Source organism: Lissotriton vulgaris, chromosome 7, assembly GCF_964263255.1.
Source record: "Lissotriton vulgaris chromosome 7, aLisVul1.2, whole genome shotgun sequence".
Classification (NCBI taxonomy): Eukaryota; Metazoa; Chordata; class Amphibia; order Caudata; family Salamandridae; genus Lissotriton; species Lissotriton vulgaris.
The window spans coordinates 351058949-351076267 of record NC_141695.1 but is presented as its reverse complement, the minus strand read 5'-3'; the positions used below and the strand labels follow the sequence as shown (position 1 = coordinate 351076267).

The window sequence follows — 17319 nt, the reverse complement described above, 5'->3', positions numbered from 1 at the left end:
CAAAGGCAACAAAGAGTGGTTTTGTCTTCCTAAAATCTTTGGTCCTATCAATGTAATACATTAGGGCCCTTTTGACATCAAGTGTGTGGAGCATTCTCTCCGTCAGTGACTCTGGATTTTGGAAGAACACGGGCAGTTCTATAGTCTGATTGATATGGAACTGAGACACTACCTTAGGAAGGAATTTAGGATTAGTGCGAAGCACCACCCTTTTAGAATGAATTTGAATAAAAGGCTCTTGGATAGTTAGTGCCTGGATTTCACTAACTCGCCTTAGCGACGTAATCGCTATAAGGAAAGCCACCTTCCACGTCAAGAATTGAATCTCGCAGGAATGCAGTGGTTCAAAAGGGGGACGCATCAGCCGGGTGAGGACCACATTGAGATTCCACTCCGGAGCTGGTGGAGTCCGTGGAGGAATGACTCATTTGAGTCCTTCTAGAAAGGCTTTAATGGCAGGCACCCTGAAGAGTGAGAGGTGCTGCCTGTTTTGGAGATAAGCAGCCATTGCAGATAAATGTATGCGAATGAAAGCATAGGCTAGATTACATTTGTACAGATGTAAAAGATAAAATGATGTTCTGAATAGATGCATCTAGCGGGTTCATGTTGTGGTCTGCGCAATAAATGACAAACCGCTTCCACTTTGCCGCATAGCATGCTCTAGTGGTGGGCTTCCTTGCCTCCCGGATGATGTCCATACAGTCAGGAGGTAAGTTGAGGTAGCCAAACTCTAAGACCTCAGGAGGCAGATCGCCAGGTTGAGCTGTTGCGGATCTGGGTGCTGAATGTCACCATGGCTCTGCGTCAAAAGCCTGGGTGTGAGGCACAGCCTTTGATGCGGTACCACCGACAGTTCGAGAAACGTGGTGTACCATGGTTGGCGAGCCCACGTTGGAGCAACTAGGATGAGAGTCATCTAGTGCTGCTTGAGCTTGCGTGCCACCAGCAGTATTAGAGGTGCTGGGGGAAAAGCGTACGCAAATTTGCCTGACCAGTTCATCCATATCGCATTGCCTTGCGACTGGATGTGGAAACCTGGCGGTGAACCTTTGGCATTTTGCGTTCTCCTTTGTGGCGAACAGGTCTATCTCTGGATGACCCCACCTTTGGAAGTACGGGTGGAGTACTGATGATGTATCTCCCACTCGTGCATTTGGTGGCTGTACCTGCTGAGCAGGTCCGCCATCTGATTGTCCTTGCCTGGGAGGTGTTCTGCCATGAGGAAGATGTTCCTCTGAATGGCCCACTTCCACATGCTCTGAGCCAGATAAGACAGCTGTGGAGTGTGCGCCTCCCTGCTTCTGAATGTAGTACATGGCTGTCATGTTGTCCGTCCGGATCAACACGACCTTGTTGCACAGATGTACTTTGAAGGCCTTTAGTGCCATGAAGATTGCCATCAGTTCCAGAACATTGATGTGCATTCTCCGTTGCTGTGGTGTCCATAGTCCCTGCACAGTGTAATGGAATACATGAGCTCCCCATCCCTGGAGAGAAGCGTCCGTTGTCAGGATGATCTGTGGCACAGGCTCTTGGAACGGTTGTCCCTTGCAAAGGTTTTGTGGGTTCCACCAATGCAGAGAGTTGTATGCCCGACCGCTCACCAACACTAGGTCTTTCAACTGTCCGTGAGCCTGAGTCCACTGACGTGCTAAGCACTCCTGAAGCGGACGCATATGTAGTCTTGCGTGCGGGACTATGGAGATGCAGGAGGCCATCATGCCTATCAACTGTATGAACACTCTTGCTGGAAGCGAGCGTTGAGGTCTGAACTTCTGTATCAGCGATTGAATGCTGTTAACCCTCACTGAATTTGGCTGTGCTGTGGCTGCCAGAGTGTTTATCGTCGCACCTAGATACTGCCGTACGTGGGCGGGTTGCAGGTGGGACTTTGGGTAATTCAGTGAGAATCCCAGATCGTGAAGGAGGTGAATGGTGTGGGACATGTGGGCGGCACACTGCTGGGCTGACTTTGCCTGAATGAGCCAGTCATCCAGATAAGGTTAGACGTGAATGTTTTGTCTCCTCAGGTGCGCTGCCACTGTCGCCAGGCACTTCGTAAACACTCTGGGTGCCGTGGTGACTCCGAAAGGCAAAACCTTGAACTGGTAATGTTGGTTTTGGATGGTAAACGGAGGTATTTTCTGTGTGACGGGTGCAGCGGAATGTGAAAATACGCATCCTTTAGGTCCAAAGTTGCGAGGAAATCCCCTTGACTGAGCAACTGGAGTACTTGCTGCAGGGTCAACATATGAAAGTGCTCCGGTAGAATGTACCGATTGAGGGGTCTGAGGTCCAGTATGGGTCTGAGGGACCCGTCCTTTGGTATCAAAAAGTACAGCATGACGAGTACCTCCTGCTGCAATAAGTGCACATGCTCGGCAGACATAGGACGGTGTCTTGGGGGTATGTTGGGTGGATGTTAACTCCAGACAATAACCGTACTGGACAAGTTGTGACCCACCTGTCTGTGGTGATGGACTTCCAGACTGGCAGGAACTGCTGAAGTCTCCCCCCGACCGGTGTTACGTGGTCGGGGGGCAGTGACAAGACATCACGGTTTGTTGCTGTTGGCAGAGGATCTGGAGTTGGTGTTTCCTCTGCCCCTGCCCTTGGTGCTGTTCCCACGATATCCACCACAATTCTGTCTGGTGTAGGTGGATAGTGTGTTGCCCTTATAACACTGCGTGGTTTGTGAGCTCTGGCCTCTGGAAACACCTCTATTGCTGGAGCGACTAAAAGAACCACCCCTGAATTGCTGGGACTGCAAGGCCCCCATGGACTTAGAAAAGATAAAGGACACTGACACTGCTAAGGTGGTGTCCACCTCTGGGCCGAACAGACGATCAGGGTTAACTGTTTGATTAAGAATGGTGGTCTGTATCTCTGGCTTAAATCCCGAGATTAAGCCAAGCATGTCGTCTCAGCATGACGCTAGTGTTGACGGCCCTGGCCGCTGTGTCAGCCGCGTCCAGTGCACACTTAATGGAAGCATTAGATATTAATTTCCCCTCTTGGATGAGCATCTCAGCCGCCTCTTTGTATTCGTCAGGCAGGTGCTGCAACAGGGTTTCCAGTGTGTCATAGTGTGCCCTGTCATACCTGGCTAGAAGTGCCTGTGTATTCGAAATGCGCCAGATATTGGCCGCTTGAGCCACCACCCTTTTCCCTGATGCCTCAAACACCTTTGATTCTTTATCTGGGGAGGAGCATCACCCGTTGTTTGAGAATTAGCCTTCTTCCGGGCATTTGAAACAACAAGAGAGTCTAGGGGGAGCGGTCCCTTGATGTAAGTAGGGTCAGTAGGAGCTGGCTTATACTTCTCTATCCTAGGGTTTATCACCCTGGCTCTGGTAGGCTCCTTAAAAATGTCCCCAGCATGCTTTAAGACACCCTTCAACATAGGGAGAGTTTTCACAGTCCTCTCCGAGACGGAAAAGGTGTCAGAGAAAGTCCTCCTGAATGGGGTCAACATGAAGCTAGACGTCATGGTTCTTAGCCGCCCGTTCAATGAGGGCATGAAAAGCTGCAGAATCCTCAGTGGGTGACGTTTTCACCGCGTAGAGTTGTGTCCGGGGCAGAGTGAGGGTCACATGGGTCAGCCCCAGCTGCCCAGGGCTCATTGACATCATCAGTGTCTGTGTAGACAGGATAGCTGTACTCCTCTTCATCATCACCCTCACCAGCTTCCACGTCAGAGTAAGTGGGCGAGGCATTATGGGCATGTAGAGAGAGTGGTTCCACAAGAACAGGAGTCGAAGTGGAATCCTTTTTCTTCTTTAAAGGAATTTTGTAGGACTCCATAGGCGTTTCCGGGGCAATTTTCAGTTTATGCAGGGAAAGCCTGCCCGTTTCGGCATCAATAAAGTGTTCACGTTGTTCCTCCAACGAAGATGGTCGATGCTTTTGGGTTGGAACCCCCGTGGTAGACTTCGGCACCGAGGGCACCGTCTTGGGCAAACCCGTTCCCAACTTCGGGGCGAAAGCCTTCAGCGTCACCTTTGGCGGCAACGTGAAATGAATGGGCGTCGACCCCTGTTGAGGCTTCTCAACCGGCTTCGAGGGAGGAGCATCTTTAGGGACGACTGTCGAGGCCCTCTCCTTGATGCGCTGTAGGGAGTCGGTCACCTTCTTGGTGAAAGCGGCGGACGGCTGCACCGAGTCGCCGGGATCCTTCGAGGCACCACTAGACGTGGGTTGCATCGCTCTTGGCCTTATGTTGTTGGCGCAGAGTCTCGTGAGCCTTTGGATCACCGAGCCCTTTATTGGCGTCGACCTTTCTCGGCGCCGATGTAATCGACGCCCTTGACTTGTGTCTTCGGCTCGACCACAGCCTTGTGCTTAGTCGGCTCCGAGTGCTTGGATCCGACCAAGGTAACTTGCACTTTCGGTTTCGGAGGGTACCGGTGCTTTCGCCTGCGTAGAGACCGCTGGTTTTGCTTTCGATTTCTCAGGGCGTGGCTCAATAATAATGTCCGTAGCCGAGCCCGAAGGCGGGCCGTAGAACCCATTGCAAGGTTTTGGGTAAGGCCTACTGGCGATCCCTCGACCTGAGCCTGTTGAAGCGGTACGGCCCCAAGGTCTGTTTGAGTTAGCTCTTCGCTCTAGCTATCTTCCATGGGCCCAAAAGCCCCGTCGTCGTCTCCTACCTCTTCGACGACTTCCTCGGCCTCAAACATTTCAGCGTCGTAGTCGACCTCCGACAAGTATTCTTCAACTTCCCGGTCATCTCCTTCATCGTCCCCGACATCGAAGATGTCCGCAGGTGCCGGTGCAGTCTTCTGGGCCTCCTGGCGCGCAGCGCGTCAATGCTTAAGCGTCTTCTTGGACCTGAAACGTGAACAAGCCATGCAACTGGCTTCATCATGATCCGGCGACAGACACTTGTTGCACACCGGGTGGACGTCGATGTGGGGATACTTTGAGTTGCAGACGGGACATCTTTTGAACGGACTGCGGTCCATGATGATCAGTCGATAGCGTCTTCGACTGGGCCTTCCACGTCGAAAGCACGCAGTTCTTTAGACTCCGGCTCGGGACCGAACAAGTAGGCACCGAACGCGAGACAATACCGATGAATAAGACTAATGACCTTTTGGCCTTAAGAAAGTTTATAGATTCTGACAGTGAACCAGTATACATCCGAACCCAATGGTGGAAAAAAAACAATCTGAGGATGGAGTCGATGCCCATGCGCACTGTAGTCCAGGGGAGGAGCCACCTATCTCGTGATACTTCAAAGACTCTTCCAGGACAACAATGTGCAATCATCCGGACCCAACACTAGGCGGCGATCTATGCACAAGATATGAATTCAGCAGCCCGCATGTCTCGAACCCTTAGCCGGGTTCTCGCTGTCACCATTTATACCGACAGCCAATACGCTTTTGGGGTAGCCCACAGTTGGCTTCCTTTAGAAAGAGGGTTCTTATCACATGGTACGCCCATTCAGCATGGTGACTTAGTCTCTGCCTTGCTCTAAGCCTCGACACTACCCAGAACATTAGCGGTTAAATGCAACGCGCACACAAGAAGGTCACAGATAAAATAGGGTTAGAAAATGCTTTGGCTGGAGACAGCCCGGGCTACTGCACAGGAAAGAATACATACCCCATGTACATAGTAAAATCCCAAGCAGAGAACTGTCATGATGTTAAACTACAGATCAGGGACATCCAGTCCACTGCCACCTCTGAAGAACTTCAAAATTGGGAAAAGGAGGGCATGCTTGATGAAGAAAATTGTTGGCGATCCAAAGATGTAAAACTTTGGAAATTACCAAATGCTTATCTCCTCCCATTTTGAACATGACTCATTTGCCAGCACACACCAATGCAACCACCATGACTAAAATATTACAGGAAGTGTGGCATAACAACCAACTCCGGTCTACTGCCTCCAAGCTGGTCCAACAGTGTTTGGTTTGTCTCCGCTACAATGTAGGTAAAGGGACTTGAGTACCACGAGCAGGATATGCCATCCCTACATCACCTTTCGAAGTCCTGCAGATGGATTTTATCCAAATAGAACAATGCAACAACCTTAACTATGTTTTAGTGGTTGTTAGCGCGTTCAGCAAATGGGTGGAGGCTTACCCGGTCAGAGACAACACTGCCATAACCACCGCCAAGATATTGCTGAAGGAATTCTTTCCCCGCTACGGCCTTTGCCGGGTCCTATGGAGTGACAGTGGGAGTCACTTAATTGGAGAAATAGTCAAGCATATACTATCAGGATTAGGGGTTCAACAAAAATTTCATGCAGTCTTCCACCCCCAATCAGCCAGCCGAGTGGAAAGATACAATGCAACAATCAAATCCAAACTAGCCAAAATAGTAGAAACTACAGGGCTAAAATGGCCAGATGGGCTACCACTGGCCCTTCTATCAATAAGACCTGTCCGCATTCCAGCACCTCATTGACCCAATATGCATCTTTGGACGCTCAATGAACATCTGGGGCGCACCCCCCGCTACCACACTGTCGGATTCCCTTTGTGAATTATTGAGTGATTATTTGCCGTACTTACACACTTTGTCTTCCATTCATCATCAGGTCCAGGAAGCATTGCCTGATCTATCCACTGGGCCGGGACACGCATCCTGCCCGGGGATGATGTGGTGGTGAAGAGCTTTGCCCGCAAAAAGACGCCGGAACCCCGGTGGAAAGGACCCCTACTAGTCCTGCTGACCGCCAGAACGGCCCTGCGAGTGGAAGGCAAGAAACCCTGGATCCACGCCGTACACTGCTGGAGGGTCCCCAGCATCACTCAAACGATCCCACCATGTCCACCTACAAGGAAGTTTTGACGTGCGATCCCCCTGTGTGTGGTCTCCCAGAACCAGAACTGGAATTGTTCAAAGATAACAGCGTGCCAACTAAAGAAAGATACAATCTGTCCACGCACGGCCTCTGGGGCTCCAGCGACCATGCAGGGGAGGTGAGCCAAAAGTTGCAGGGCGGTAGTATTGTCTGGAAGGGTGGATTGGTGTTCCAGGGTAGCGGGGTACTGAAGCCTATCCAGAAGAAGCAATCACCAGCTACCGGCGAAGCGTAGGGCTCACCTTCACTCTCCAACAGCTGTAGGGCCCCAAAAGAAGACTGATTATGACAGACAATGAAACAATGACACTTTCCAAAAAGATAGCGCTATGTAACAAACTGCATAATTACAGGTCAATAGCTTTGACAGTTCTCCTCCTCACAATCATCTTCACCATCCTCTTCTCGATCATAGAGGAAGTGGCACCAACCAAGGATACCATATTGCCCACTGAGGCTACGCCTCCTAAACACTCCCATGTTTCCTTGTCCCCTGATCACAAAATTAGGCGACAAGAGTTTTGGAACACCACCTTCATCCAAATACTGAATCAACACAATGAGGTATTGAATAAAACAAACTGTTGGGTCTGTGGTCTCCTGCCTCACTCCACGGAGAATAACATACTGTTATAACTTGTGTTTCCCTGCTGCTCAGCTTGTATGTATGATGTGTGGAATGTTAGATGATTGGAATGTTGGTGTGCTGTGAATGTCAGTTGAGTGAGGGCTGAGCAGCAGGACAGCTGCTCCTGATGGGGTTAACATTTTATCTTAACTAACTTAAATAAAGTAACTTGATCTATCTTACGTGAAGTATCCATCTTCTTTGAGTACATCATTTTGGCGACATTTGGGGACTTTTCTGAAACGAATCAACGCGTGCAAAGGAAAAAAGACTATGAAAACTTCATTCTGACCAAGGAAAGAAGGGAAAAGGTACTGGTAAAGAGGAAGAAAGAAGATTAAGGTAAAAAAAAAAAAGAAATTTAAGTTTGGATGAAAAGTGCGTGTGTGGCTGGCAAACTAACCCCATCAGTGACCCAGACATCGGTCGCCCTGAAACCAAGGTTTGCCAGATTGGATTTGTTTAATTTACCAGCGGAAGTGTGGAGTGTGAAGATCAGTATTTGTCATTTTGATAAGGCAAATGACATTACCTCTGTGACTTTAGCGCTGTAACTGTCAAGAAAGAAGAGACTAGTGCTCTGAGGTTAACACTGTCAATCTTAAAAGAAAATAAAAGGCAGAAGAGATTAGCGCTGGGACAGTAAAAGAAAAAAACTTTGACAAGTAGAGGCAGAACTAGCGCTGTGACTGTAAAAAGGAACTGCTCTGTTACTGTTGAAAGAAGACAGAACTAGTGCTAACGTTCACAGTCACAGCGCAAATGCTTTCTGTCCTGTCAAGAGAGCAACTGTTTAATGGCAGAGGATATCGCCGCTTTGTGTTTGATTTTGTCAGACTTTAACAAAATGTTATCGGTATTTGAGGCAATTTGCGATCGTTGCGCAGCAGTGTATGGAGTGGGGTTTCGGAGAGCGGAGGAGTCTTTCGAAATTTGAAACAGCAGTGACTCGTGCTGAGAGGCGCGAGCTGATTTCTCACTCACCGTTTGCATTTTCTGCACGGCAGCGTCTTTCTAAAGGAGACGGTAGCGCTGAGGATGCTGGAGAAACCTCAAACGTCACAAGCAGTAGTGATGCAATCACGTCACGTGGGGGCCATCTTGGAGTAACATTGTGTTACTAGGCAACGCGTCTGATAGAAAGGCAACGCGCCTGGGAAAACACCACGTCTCGGAGATGGAGCGGTACAGTGAACTTTGTGATTCATAGTGACACTTTAAATCCGTCATCCCTGAAGGTAGTGAGTGCCATTTAAGTAATTCTGACAAGGGAAATAGAAGGGGTGTCTGCGGAAGGCGAAGGACATCGATGTTTCAGTTTACAAAAGGCACTGCAACCTGTAGACTTAAACTAAAAGAGACAATAAGAGTAGTAACAGCGAAGGAAACAATTATGCTATTATGCTGCCTATGTTTCTTCAAACGAGTTGACAAACACCCATGATGTTGTTGACATGGTGTTGTTGCAATCTGTGGCTGGAACAGGGGGGATGTCCTAGTGTTGGAAGACTATCTACGCTGCGGACACTCTGATGGAACAATTCTCACTGAATTTGACGAACAGTGCAATGCTAAGGATGCTTGAGGATGGGCGTAGCTTCCTACTGTGTGTGAGTGGTGATCTAGGAGCTGTTTCTCATTTGGTTTTATGTGTGGGGTTGTGTCAAGATGTCAAGCCATTCACTGTGTGAGGTTGTGTTATGTTATAACTTGTGTCAAGATGCCAAAACCACTGGTGTGTGTATTATTTGAGGGTTTGTAGTGGCTATGTTCTTTGTGGTCACATGGTTATTGGAGGGCTATGCAGTATATGGTCGCTCATTTGGTGTTGGGGATTGTTTTACCAAGAGTTGTTACACAACTAGTGTTGTGTGTGGGTCGAGTTTAGTTGTTGGGTGACTCATTAACTCATCTTGGTAGTGGCTACGTGGTATGTGGTCACATGGTTATTTGAGGGCTATGCTGTATATGGTCGCTCATAGGGTGTTATGTTGTTGGTGTTTGTTTCACCAAGAGTTGTTACACAACTGGTGTTGTGTGTGAGTGTCTCTAGATTTTAGACGACTCATTACTCATGTTTGTGGGGGCTATGTGGTATATGGTCACCCTTTGGTTGTGTTTGTTCGCAATGGATGTTGTGGGTGAGTTGGCGTCAGGTTAGGCCACTCATTAACTGTGCACAAGTTGTTTGCCGCATATGTCCAGTTTGGGTTCGTTGTGTGCACGTGGTTTCCCAGCTACCCGAGTGCTTGTTGTGTGCACGTATGGTGCTGAGGTGTGCTTGTTGTGAATGTGTGTTTCCCCGTAGTTTGGATGAGTCAAGCGAGTACTGTTACTCATGGTGTGCGCGTTGTTTCCTGATATGTCGCATTAAGTTTGTTCCTTTGTGTCTTGCTTGTTATACTGGTCTGGCCAGCTTGTATAATTAGTGGCATAAGGATGTAGGATGAAGATAGTTGTTTATGCCAGGAAGTAATGCGGTGCGGGATGTGTTAAAATGTATTGTATGTGTTAAATTGTACTTTAGTGCATTGTGTTTACATTACTGACTATTTGTACTAGGGTTCATCTCATTGACAACCATTTTATTGCTTATTTGCAATTGTACCCATAACGAACGGAGATATGTTATAACTTGTGTTTCACTGCTGCTCAGCTTGTATGTATGATGTGTGGAATGTTAGATGATTGGAATGTTGGTGTGCTGTGAATGTCAGTTGAGTGAGAGCTGAGCAGCAGGACAGCTGCTCCTGATGGGGTTAACATTATATCATAACTAACTAACTTAAATAAAGTAACTTGATCTATCTTACTTGAAGTATCCATCTTCTCTTGCCTCTTGTGCTGGCTGGATGTCTCATGGGCGCCCATCTGTCCAGCGGCCTTGCGGACATCACTCCAACAATTGCAAAATGAGTTCTGGCATAAAAAGACAGGCAATGCTGTTTGCTCAAAGAACAGTTCTACAAGCATATCTAAGGACGAGAAGGAGGAAATGCTGGTATTCAACTAACAGTAGAATAAGCTTCTCCAGCTTCAAAACAAGGCCACTCGCCAAGCGGACCCCACCGCTAGCTGTTTGCATTTCTGGACTAATGTGTATCAAAAGCTTGGGAACCGAGTACGTTGGGGACAGCTCTTGTGCCATGACGATAACTCTGAATACGACATCTCTACCGCCCCTTGTTGCCTCCCAAACACCTACTTTGTGTGCGGAAATAAGTCATACACTTGGCTTCCGAGAAATAGGGAAGCACATGTTACATAGCTTTCCTCCTTCCCCCTGTCTACATTGCTCCTCCTCATCATTGCACCCGCCACAGCGACAATTTGGCCGAACAAACAGACACAACCTAACAACAATTCCTGGATGCCATGAAGGGCATCCTTCCCTTCTGGGGACCAATGGCGAACAGTGGAGCCATTCGCCACCTCACCAGAGTCATGGAAGCGACTGTCAACCTCACAGCTGGTATCCTGGCCAACACTGCAGAGCTACAAGCGGTATGCCTCACTCTTCAAACAGCATGGTGCTGGATGTCATCCTAGCTGACCGCGGAGGAGCATGTCGCATCATTGGCGTCAGCTGTTGTGTGTATGTTCCGGATCATTCATCATCTGTCTACAAGGCTATTTCCACACTCCATCGAATAGCCTCCAACCTCCATCAAGATACAGGCTCATGTCTCTTGGTTCTTGGAAATGGCAACTCCTACTGACATGGGGATGGAAGGTCCTAATGATTATCCTAGTACCTCTTGCACTGACCTTCTGCTGTCTTTGCCTTCAATGTGGCCCCCCACTCTGCGGCCTATGTGCAAATGCTATCAAACCAGTCCCCATGTCAAAAATGGGAAGATAATGACTGAACGTGAGACACAGCTATTGAGGAACATTGTAATGGACTGAAAATGGTTTCGCCGATGGCAAACGGAGGGACTGTGGAAAAGTGTGTCTGCTATCTTGCCATTCACTTCACCATTTTGTGATTCACTCCACTATGTTGTGCTTTAACCTTCATGACTGACTTTCTCTGTATCACGAACACTCTGGAGCTCCACTTTTGACCGGTTACATTCCTGCATGGACACTGTTCATGCATTGGTTAAGCATGGGCTGGTCAGTTTGTGGCAGGCCAGTCGGACAGGGAGTTTCCTCAGATGTTTGTCCTCACCCTGCACACTACACCCTGCAGGCGTCCTTCAACAAGCCTATCAGACATCTGTCTGCTGTGTAATCATACATCTCAACTGTGCCCTGCAATAGTCAAAACAACAAATATTTATAGACTCAATTGTATAACGAATATGCTACTTACCAGTATGCATCTGTTCTTGGTATGTAGGGCTGCTGACATCCATATCTGTGCATAGATCGCCGCCTAGTGTTGGGTCCGGATGATCGCACATTGTTGTCCTGGAAGAGTCTTCGAAGTATCATGAGATAGGTGGCTCCTCCCCTGGACTACAGTGCGCATGGGCATCGACTCCATCCTCAGATTGTTTTTAGCCATTGTGGCCAAGATGGAGTGTAATACTGTAAGTGATGACCATGCTAAGAGTGATTTTGAGTGCTGCAGCCGCTATAGGCCCCGGGGAGGAGGGCGGGCGATATGAATGTCAGCAGCCCTACATGCCAAGAACAGATGCATACTGGTAAGTAGCATATTCGGTTCGAGGCATGTGGGCTGCTGAATTCATATTTGTGCATAGAATACATAGCAGTCCCTACATTAGCGGCGGTCGCCTGTGCCAGCTGCAGCAGTTTGAAAAAGTGTTTTTAGAACAGCCTGCCCTACAGCAGCTTGCTGTTTGGAGTGCACATCTACACAGTAGTGTTTCGTAAATGTGTGTGGTAGACCATGTGGCTGCTCTACATATGTCTTCTAAAGGAATATTTGCAAGGAAAGCCATGGAGGCCCCCAACTTTCGGGTGGAGTGGGCCCGTGGGGGGACCGTTAGAGTGGGCTTGGCTTTTTGATAGCAAATTTGAATGCACTTAACGATCCACCTGGCTATACCCACTTTGGAAATGGGGTTGCCTTTGTGTTGTGGCGAAAAAACAACAAATAGTTGTTTTGTTTTCCGTAAGTCTTTGGTCCTATCAATGTAGTACATGAAGGCTCTCATCAATGTAGTACATTAAGGCTCTCATGACGTCTAGTGTGTGGAGCATTCTCTCCGCCACGGACTCAGGATTTTGGAACACAGGCAGTTCTATAGTCTGATATGGAACTGTGAAACCACCTTAGGAAGAAACTTAGGGTTAGTGTGAAGCACCACCCTGTTGGGAGTGAATCTGTATGAATGGCTCTTGGATAGTTAGTGCCTGGAGTTCACTAACGCGTCGCAGCGATGTAATCGCTATCAGGAAAGTCACTTTCCATGTGAAGAACTGAATCTCGCATGAATGTAGAGGCTCAAAAGGTGGACCCATCAGTCTGGTGAGGACCACATTTAGGTTCCATTCAGGAGCCGGTGGGGTCCGGGGGGAATGACTCATTTGAGTCCTTCAATAAAAGCTTTGATGGCAGGCACTCTGAAAAGTGAGAAATGCTGCCTGTTGGAGAGAAGCTGCTATTGCGGATAAATGTATACGAATGGAAGCATAGGCCAGATTGCATTTGTATAGATGTAACAGATAACAAATGAGGTTTTGAGTAGATGAGTCTAGCGGGTGGATGTTGTGGTCTGCACAATAAATGACAAACCGCTTCCATTTTGCCGCATAGCACGCTCTGGTGGTGGGCTTTCTTGCCTCTTATGATATCCATACAGTTGGGAGGCAAGTTGAGGTAGCCAAATTCTAAGACCTCAGGAGCCAGATCGCCAGGTTGAGCTGTTGCGAATCTGGATGCTGAATGTCGCCATGGCTCTGCGTCAAAAGCCTGGGTGTGAGGTGCAGCCTTTGATGTAGTATCACGGATAGTTCTAGAAACGTGGTGTACCGTGGTTGGCGTGCCCACGTCGGAGCAACCAGGATGAGTGTCGTCGAGTGTTGCTTCAGCTTGCGTGCCACCAGCGGTATTAGAGGTGCTGGGGGAAAAGCGTACGCAAATATGCCTGACCAGTTCATCCATATTGCATTACCCTGCGACTGTGGGTGTGGAAACCTGGTGGCAAAGCTTTGGCATTTGACGTTTTCCTTTGTGGCGAACAGGTCTATCTCTGGATGACCCCACTGCTGGAAGTACGGGTAGAGTACTGATGGATGTATCTCCCACTCGTGCATTTGGTGGCTGTACCTGCTGAGAAGGTCTGCAATCTGATTGTCCTTGCCCGGGAGGTGTTCCGCCATGAGGAAGATGTTCCTCTGAATGGCCCACTTCCACATACTCTGAGCCAGATGAGACAACTGTGGAGAGTGTGTACCTCCCTGCTTCTGAATGTAGTATATGGCCGTCATGTTGTCCGTCCAGATCAACACGACCTTGTTGCACAGATGTACTTTGAATGCTTTCATCACCATGAAGATAGCCATCAGTTCTAGAAGGTTGATGTGCATCTTCTTTTGCTGCGTTGTCCATAGTCCCTGCACTGTGTAGTGGAGTACATGAGCTCCCCATCCCTGGAGAGAAGCGTCAGTTGTCAGAATGATCTGTGGAACAGGCTCCTGGAACTGTCGGCCCCTGCAAAGGTTTTGTGGATTCCACCAATGCAGAGAGTTGTATGCACGACCGGTCACAAACACTAGGTCTTTCAACTGTCCGTGAGCCTGATTCCACGGACATGCCAAGCACTCCTGAAGCGGACGCATATGTAGTCTCGCGTGCGGGACTTTAAAGATGCAGGAGGCCATCATGCCTACCGTAGGTCAGACCAGTTGTTTATCAATTATGGATCGGTCAGGACGGGACTTGCGACCTCCAAGCAGTCCATCTCTAGGTGGATTGTGTCCTGCATACAACTGTTACCAGAAAGCGAATAAGACCTTAAGAGGTAAGCCTAAGGCTCATTCCACCAGGGGTAAAGCTGCCACGACAGCCTTGCTCCGTAATGTGCAGATTGCAGAAATTTGCAAGGCCGCCACTTGGAAGTCTGTTCATACCTTTGCTAAGCATTACTGCCGGGACACTGATGCCAGGGCAGATGCTCAGGTTGGACAGGCTTCGCTGCGGAATTTGTTCGCACAATAGTGGTGTTGGTTTCTTTTCTCCACCGCCGCTTTGTTGTGGGGATGGGCTTGCCATGCTATTCACTAGATTAGGACTATACACAGATCCCCTACTACAGAAGGAGTAGTTTATTTTCTGTAACTCCAGTTCTGTAGTAGGGGTATCTCTGTTATAGTCATAAGTGCTCGCCCTCCTCCCCGGTGGAGACAGATATTCATGTACGGAATGCTACAGGTCTGGCGTGTTACGCCTTCAAAAAGAACTGACAGTAAGAGGGACCTGCAGGGCATTCTGGGATACTGAAGTTCTGGAAAGTTCTCTTAAAGGCACAGTATCCTATTCTGAGCCACATAATGGCAGCCTATGGGGCTTGTCTGTCCATGTCTTCCTCTCTATCATTCCAGAGGGGTTTTTGCTGAAGGCAAGGGAAATCTGGACAGGCTTGGCTGTTTTGTGGATTCCTGGTGGAATTTCTAGTTGAAGTACTGGACAGTGTAGCCTGTTTTTAGGCTGCATTATATGTCTTTAAATTATCTCTTCAGTGTCTGTGCAGTTCTGCATTTTTGACACTTTAAGAGATTATTTTTGATTGCTCCGGGTCCACGCACATGGGCGGGACTATTCACTAGATTATGACTATACACAGAGATCCCCTACTACAGAAGTTGTATTCAAGGAATATGTAGAGGTTTACCCAAATTACCCTCCTGTACCTGGGTATAGAATACAAGGATAAAGAAGAAAGGAAGGCAAGAAGGAAAATATATATATCTCTACTAACATAGGGAACTATATATTACCCTAATGACAGTACATAGTCCTGTTATTCATTCACATTCCTTATCATCAACAAGAAAAATCACATACCAAGGACACAAGATTACGTAAGATGACAGAAGTATGCAGAGCATGTAGATCTACAGCAACACATGCTGTGTGCTTATGATTAGCTTCTTTGAAAGTTTGAGTCAATCTAAGCAATAACCGACGTTTTGGCCCTAGAGTTTGCATTCTAATTTGCAGGAGACCAACTGCCCTTGTATAACTGAATAAACTGCTCGTGGCGGATTCAGATGTTCACCTTTTGATTAGAAAATCTCTGTAGAAGAAGAGTGTAGTTAAAGGCGGTAACCAGAGGCAGACACCTCTACTGTCTCCCCTAGAGGGGTAAGGAATATATTTGAGGGCCGAGTAAATGAGTTTGCTGCTGCAACCTAAGTAAGCATAAGGGTGTAGTAGCTTAGTGTGTAGGTCAGAATGACATCTAGATAAAGACTGAAGGCCTGTGACCACTGCAAAGTCTGGCCTGCGAATACCCAGTGAGAGACACCGACCTCCAGCAACAGCACAGGCTTACCTCTAACTCTGCAGGTACATCTGCACATGTTGGTGAGAACAGATGGTGCTGGCATGAGGCCTGTTTGACGCCAAAATGGTTGTATTACCTTATTTTGAGCAGCACCAGCATAGATGTATGGGCACATTTACCTTAAACAGTCAACCTACATACAGAAACGTTTCACTTTGGCTGCATTAACCAGACAACATTTATCACTATAATTAACGTGAGCAGATCCTGATGGAACACTGAAGTTATTGAGGAAATGTGAAAATAACACAAGAGTATTGGCATTTGCCATTAGACTCACTGATATTACTTTTACCATTTCCTTAATTTAATTAAGGTCCTAGTTTTCAAACATAGCACTGCTTGGACACCATCATGTGAGTTTCGAAGGCCCGTAGAAATGGCTTCAATCAACCACTTCCTTGTCTAAAAACACCAATACCCTGAGCATGCCAGGACAGCATACCAGGATTAATACCTGGATTACAAATTCCAAAAAGCTTAGGGTAGGGTTCGGAATAGTGCGAACACTCACCTCTATGGTGGGATCATACTCATCTACAAAATGATTCTGTATGAACTGTATTGTAAGTGCACTCTTTCCCACGCCTCCAGCGCCTACCACCACCAGCTTGTATTCAGTCATTCCCAAACAACTGTCTGCACCAGCTGAAACAAAAGAAAGGAGGGGATAAATGCTCCAATTGGATTAGGCATAAATACTGCAAACACCTAAGAGTGAAAGGCACCTTTTCCTGTGTTTTCTTTATTACACTTTCAATGAAAACATACAAGGCGAAAGACGGATCTGTAAATTGCAAAGGCAAAAATCTCAGTACAAATCTTTCCACTGGTAAACCTACACTGTTTTGCCAGGTTTCCGGGGGCTACCTCTCCAGCAAATCTCAAAGATATTTTGAATGTTCACATTAATTTTCATAGTTTCAATTCGGTCTTTGAAATTTGTCAGATTAACTTTGCCCAAGTAGGAAAACTGCAGACTGAAACTAATTTGGAGAATGGGTGGTGGAATGGGGTTTTAGTTGATTGACTAAGTACGTTCTCAAGTAAGAACCACAATCCCTGTAAATCGGGGGGGGACCACTGAAGTTGCTAAATAAACCGGAGTTCAATCTCTGGTAGCTGTGGCACCGAGCAGAAATTTAGGACAATGTGTAAAGTTTTTATGAAGTACTAAAATTGAAATGAAAAACAATCCCACAACAACTTTAAAATAAAGGCGAAAAATGTAATGACATCAAAATGGCAAAAATGAGAACCAGATACAGTACAACGCTCCTGTTAGATGCCGAGAAGAGGCACTGCACCTACTTGTTCGCAGTAAAGGGCTTGTTTGACATTGAAAACACTTAAATTGAGAGGAGAACATAATCAACTTCGAAG

At 47.5% G+C, this 17319-nt stretch overlaps 1 protein-coding gene across 5 annotated transcripts in view; it reads right to left on the bottom strand.

The window, feature by feature from the left end:
- The window catches only part of LOC147701569 (GTPase KRas-like), a 233455-nt gene that overhangs the window by 140932 nt on the left and 75204 nt on the right, over positions 1 to 17319 (bottom strand). For all 5 annotated transcript variants that reach the window (XM_086930235.1, XM_086930234.1, XM_086930233.1 and 2 more), the window contains one exon: positions 16451 to 16584. In XM_086930235.1, the coding sequence (XP_086786361.1) occupies positions 16451 to 16561 (111 nt within the window). In that variant the 5' untranslated portion in view covers positions 16562 to 16584. The remainder of the gene's footprint in view (positions 1 to 16450; positions 16585 to 17319) is intronic.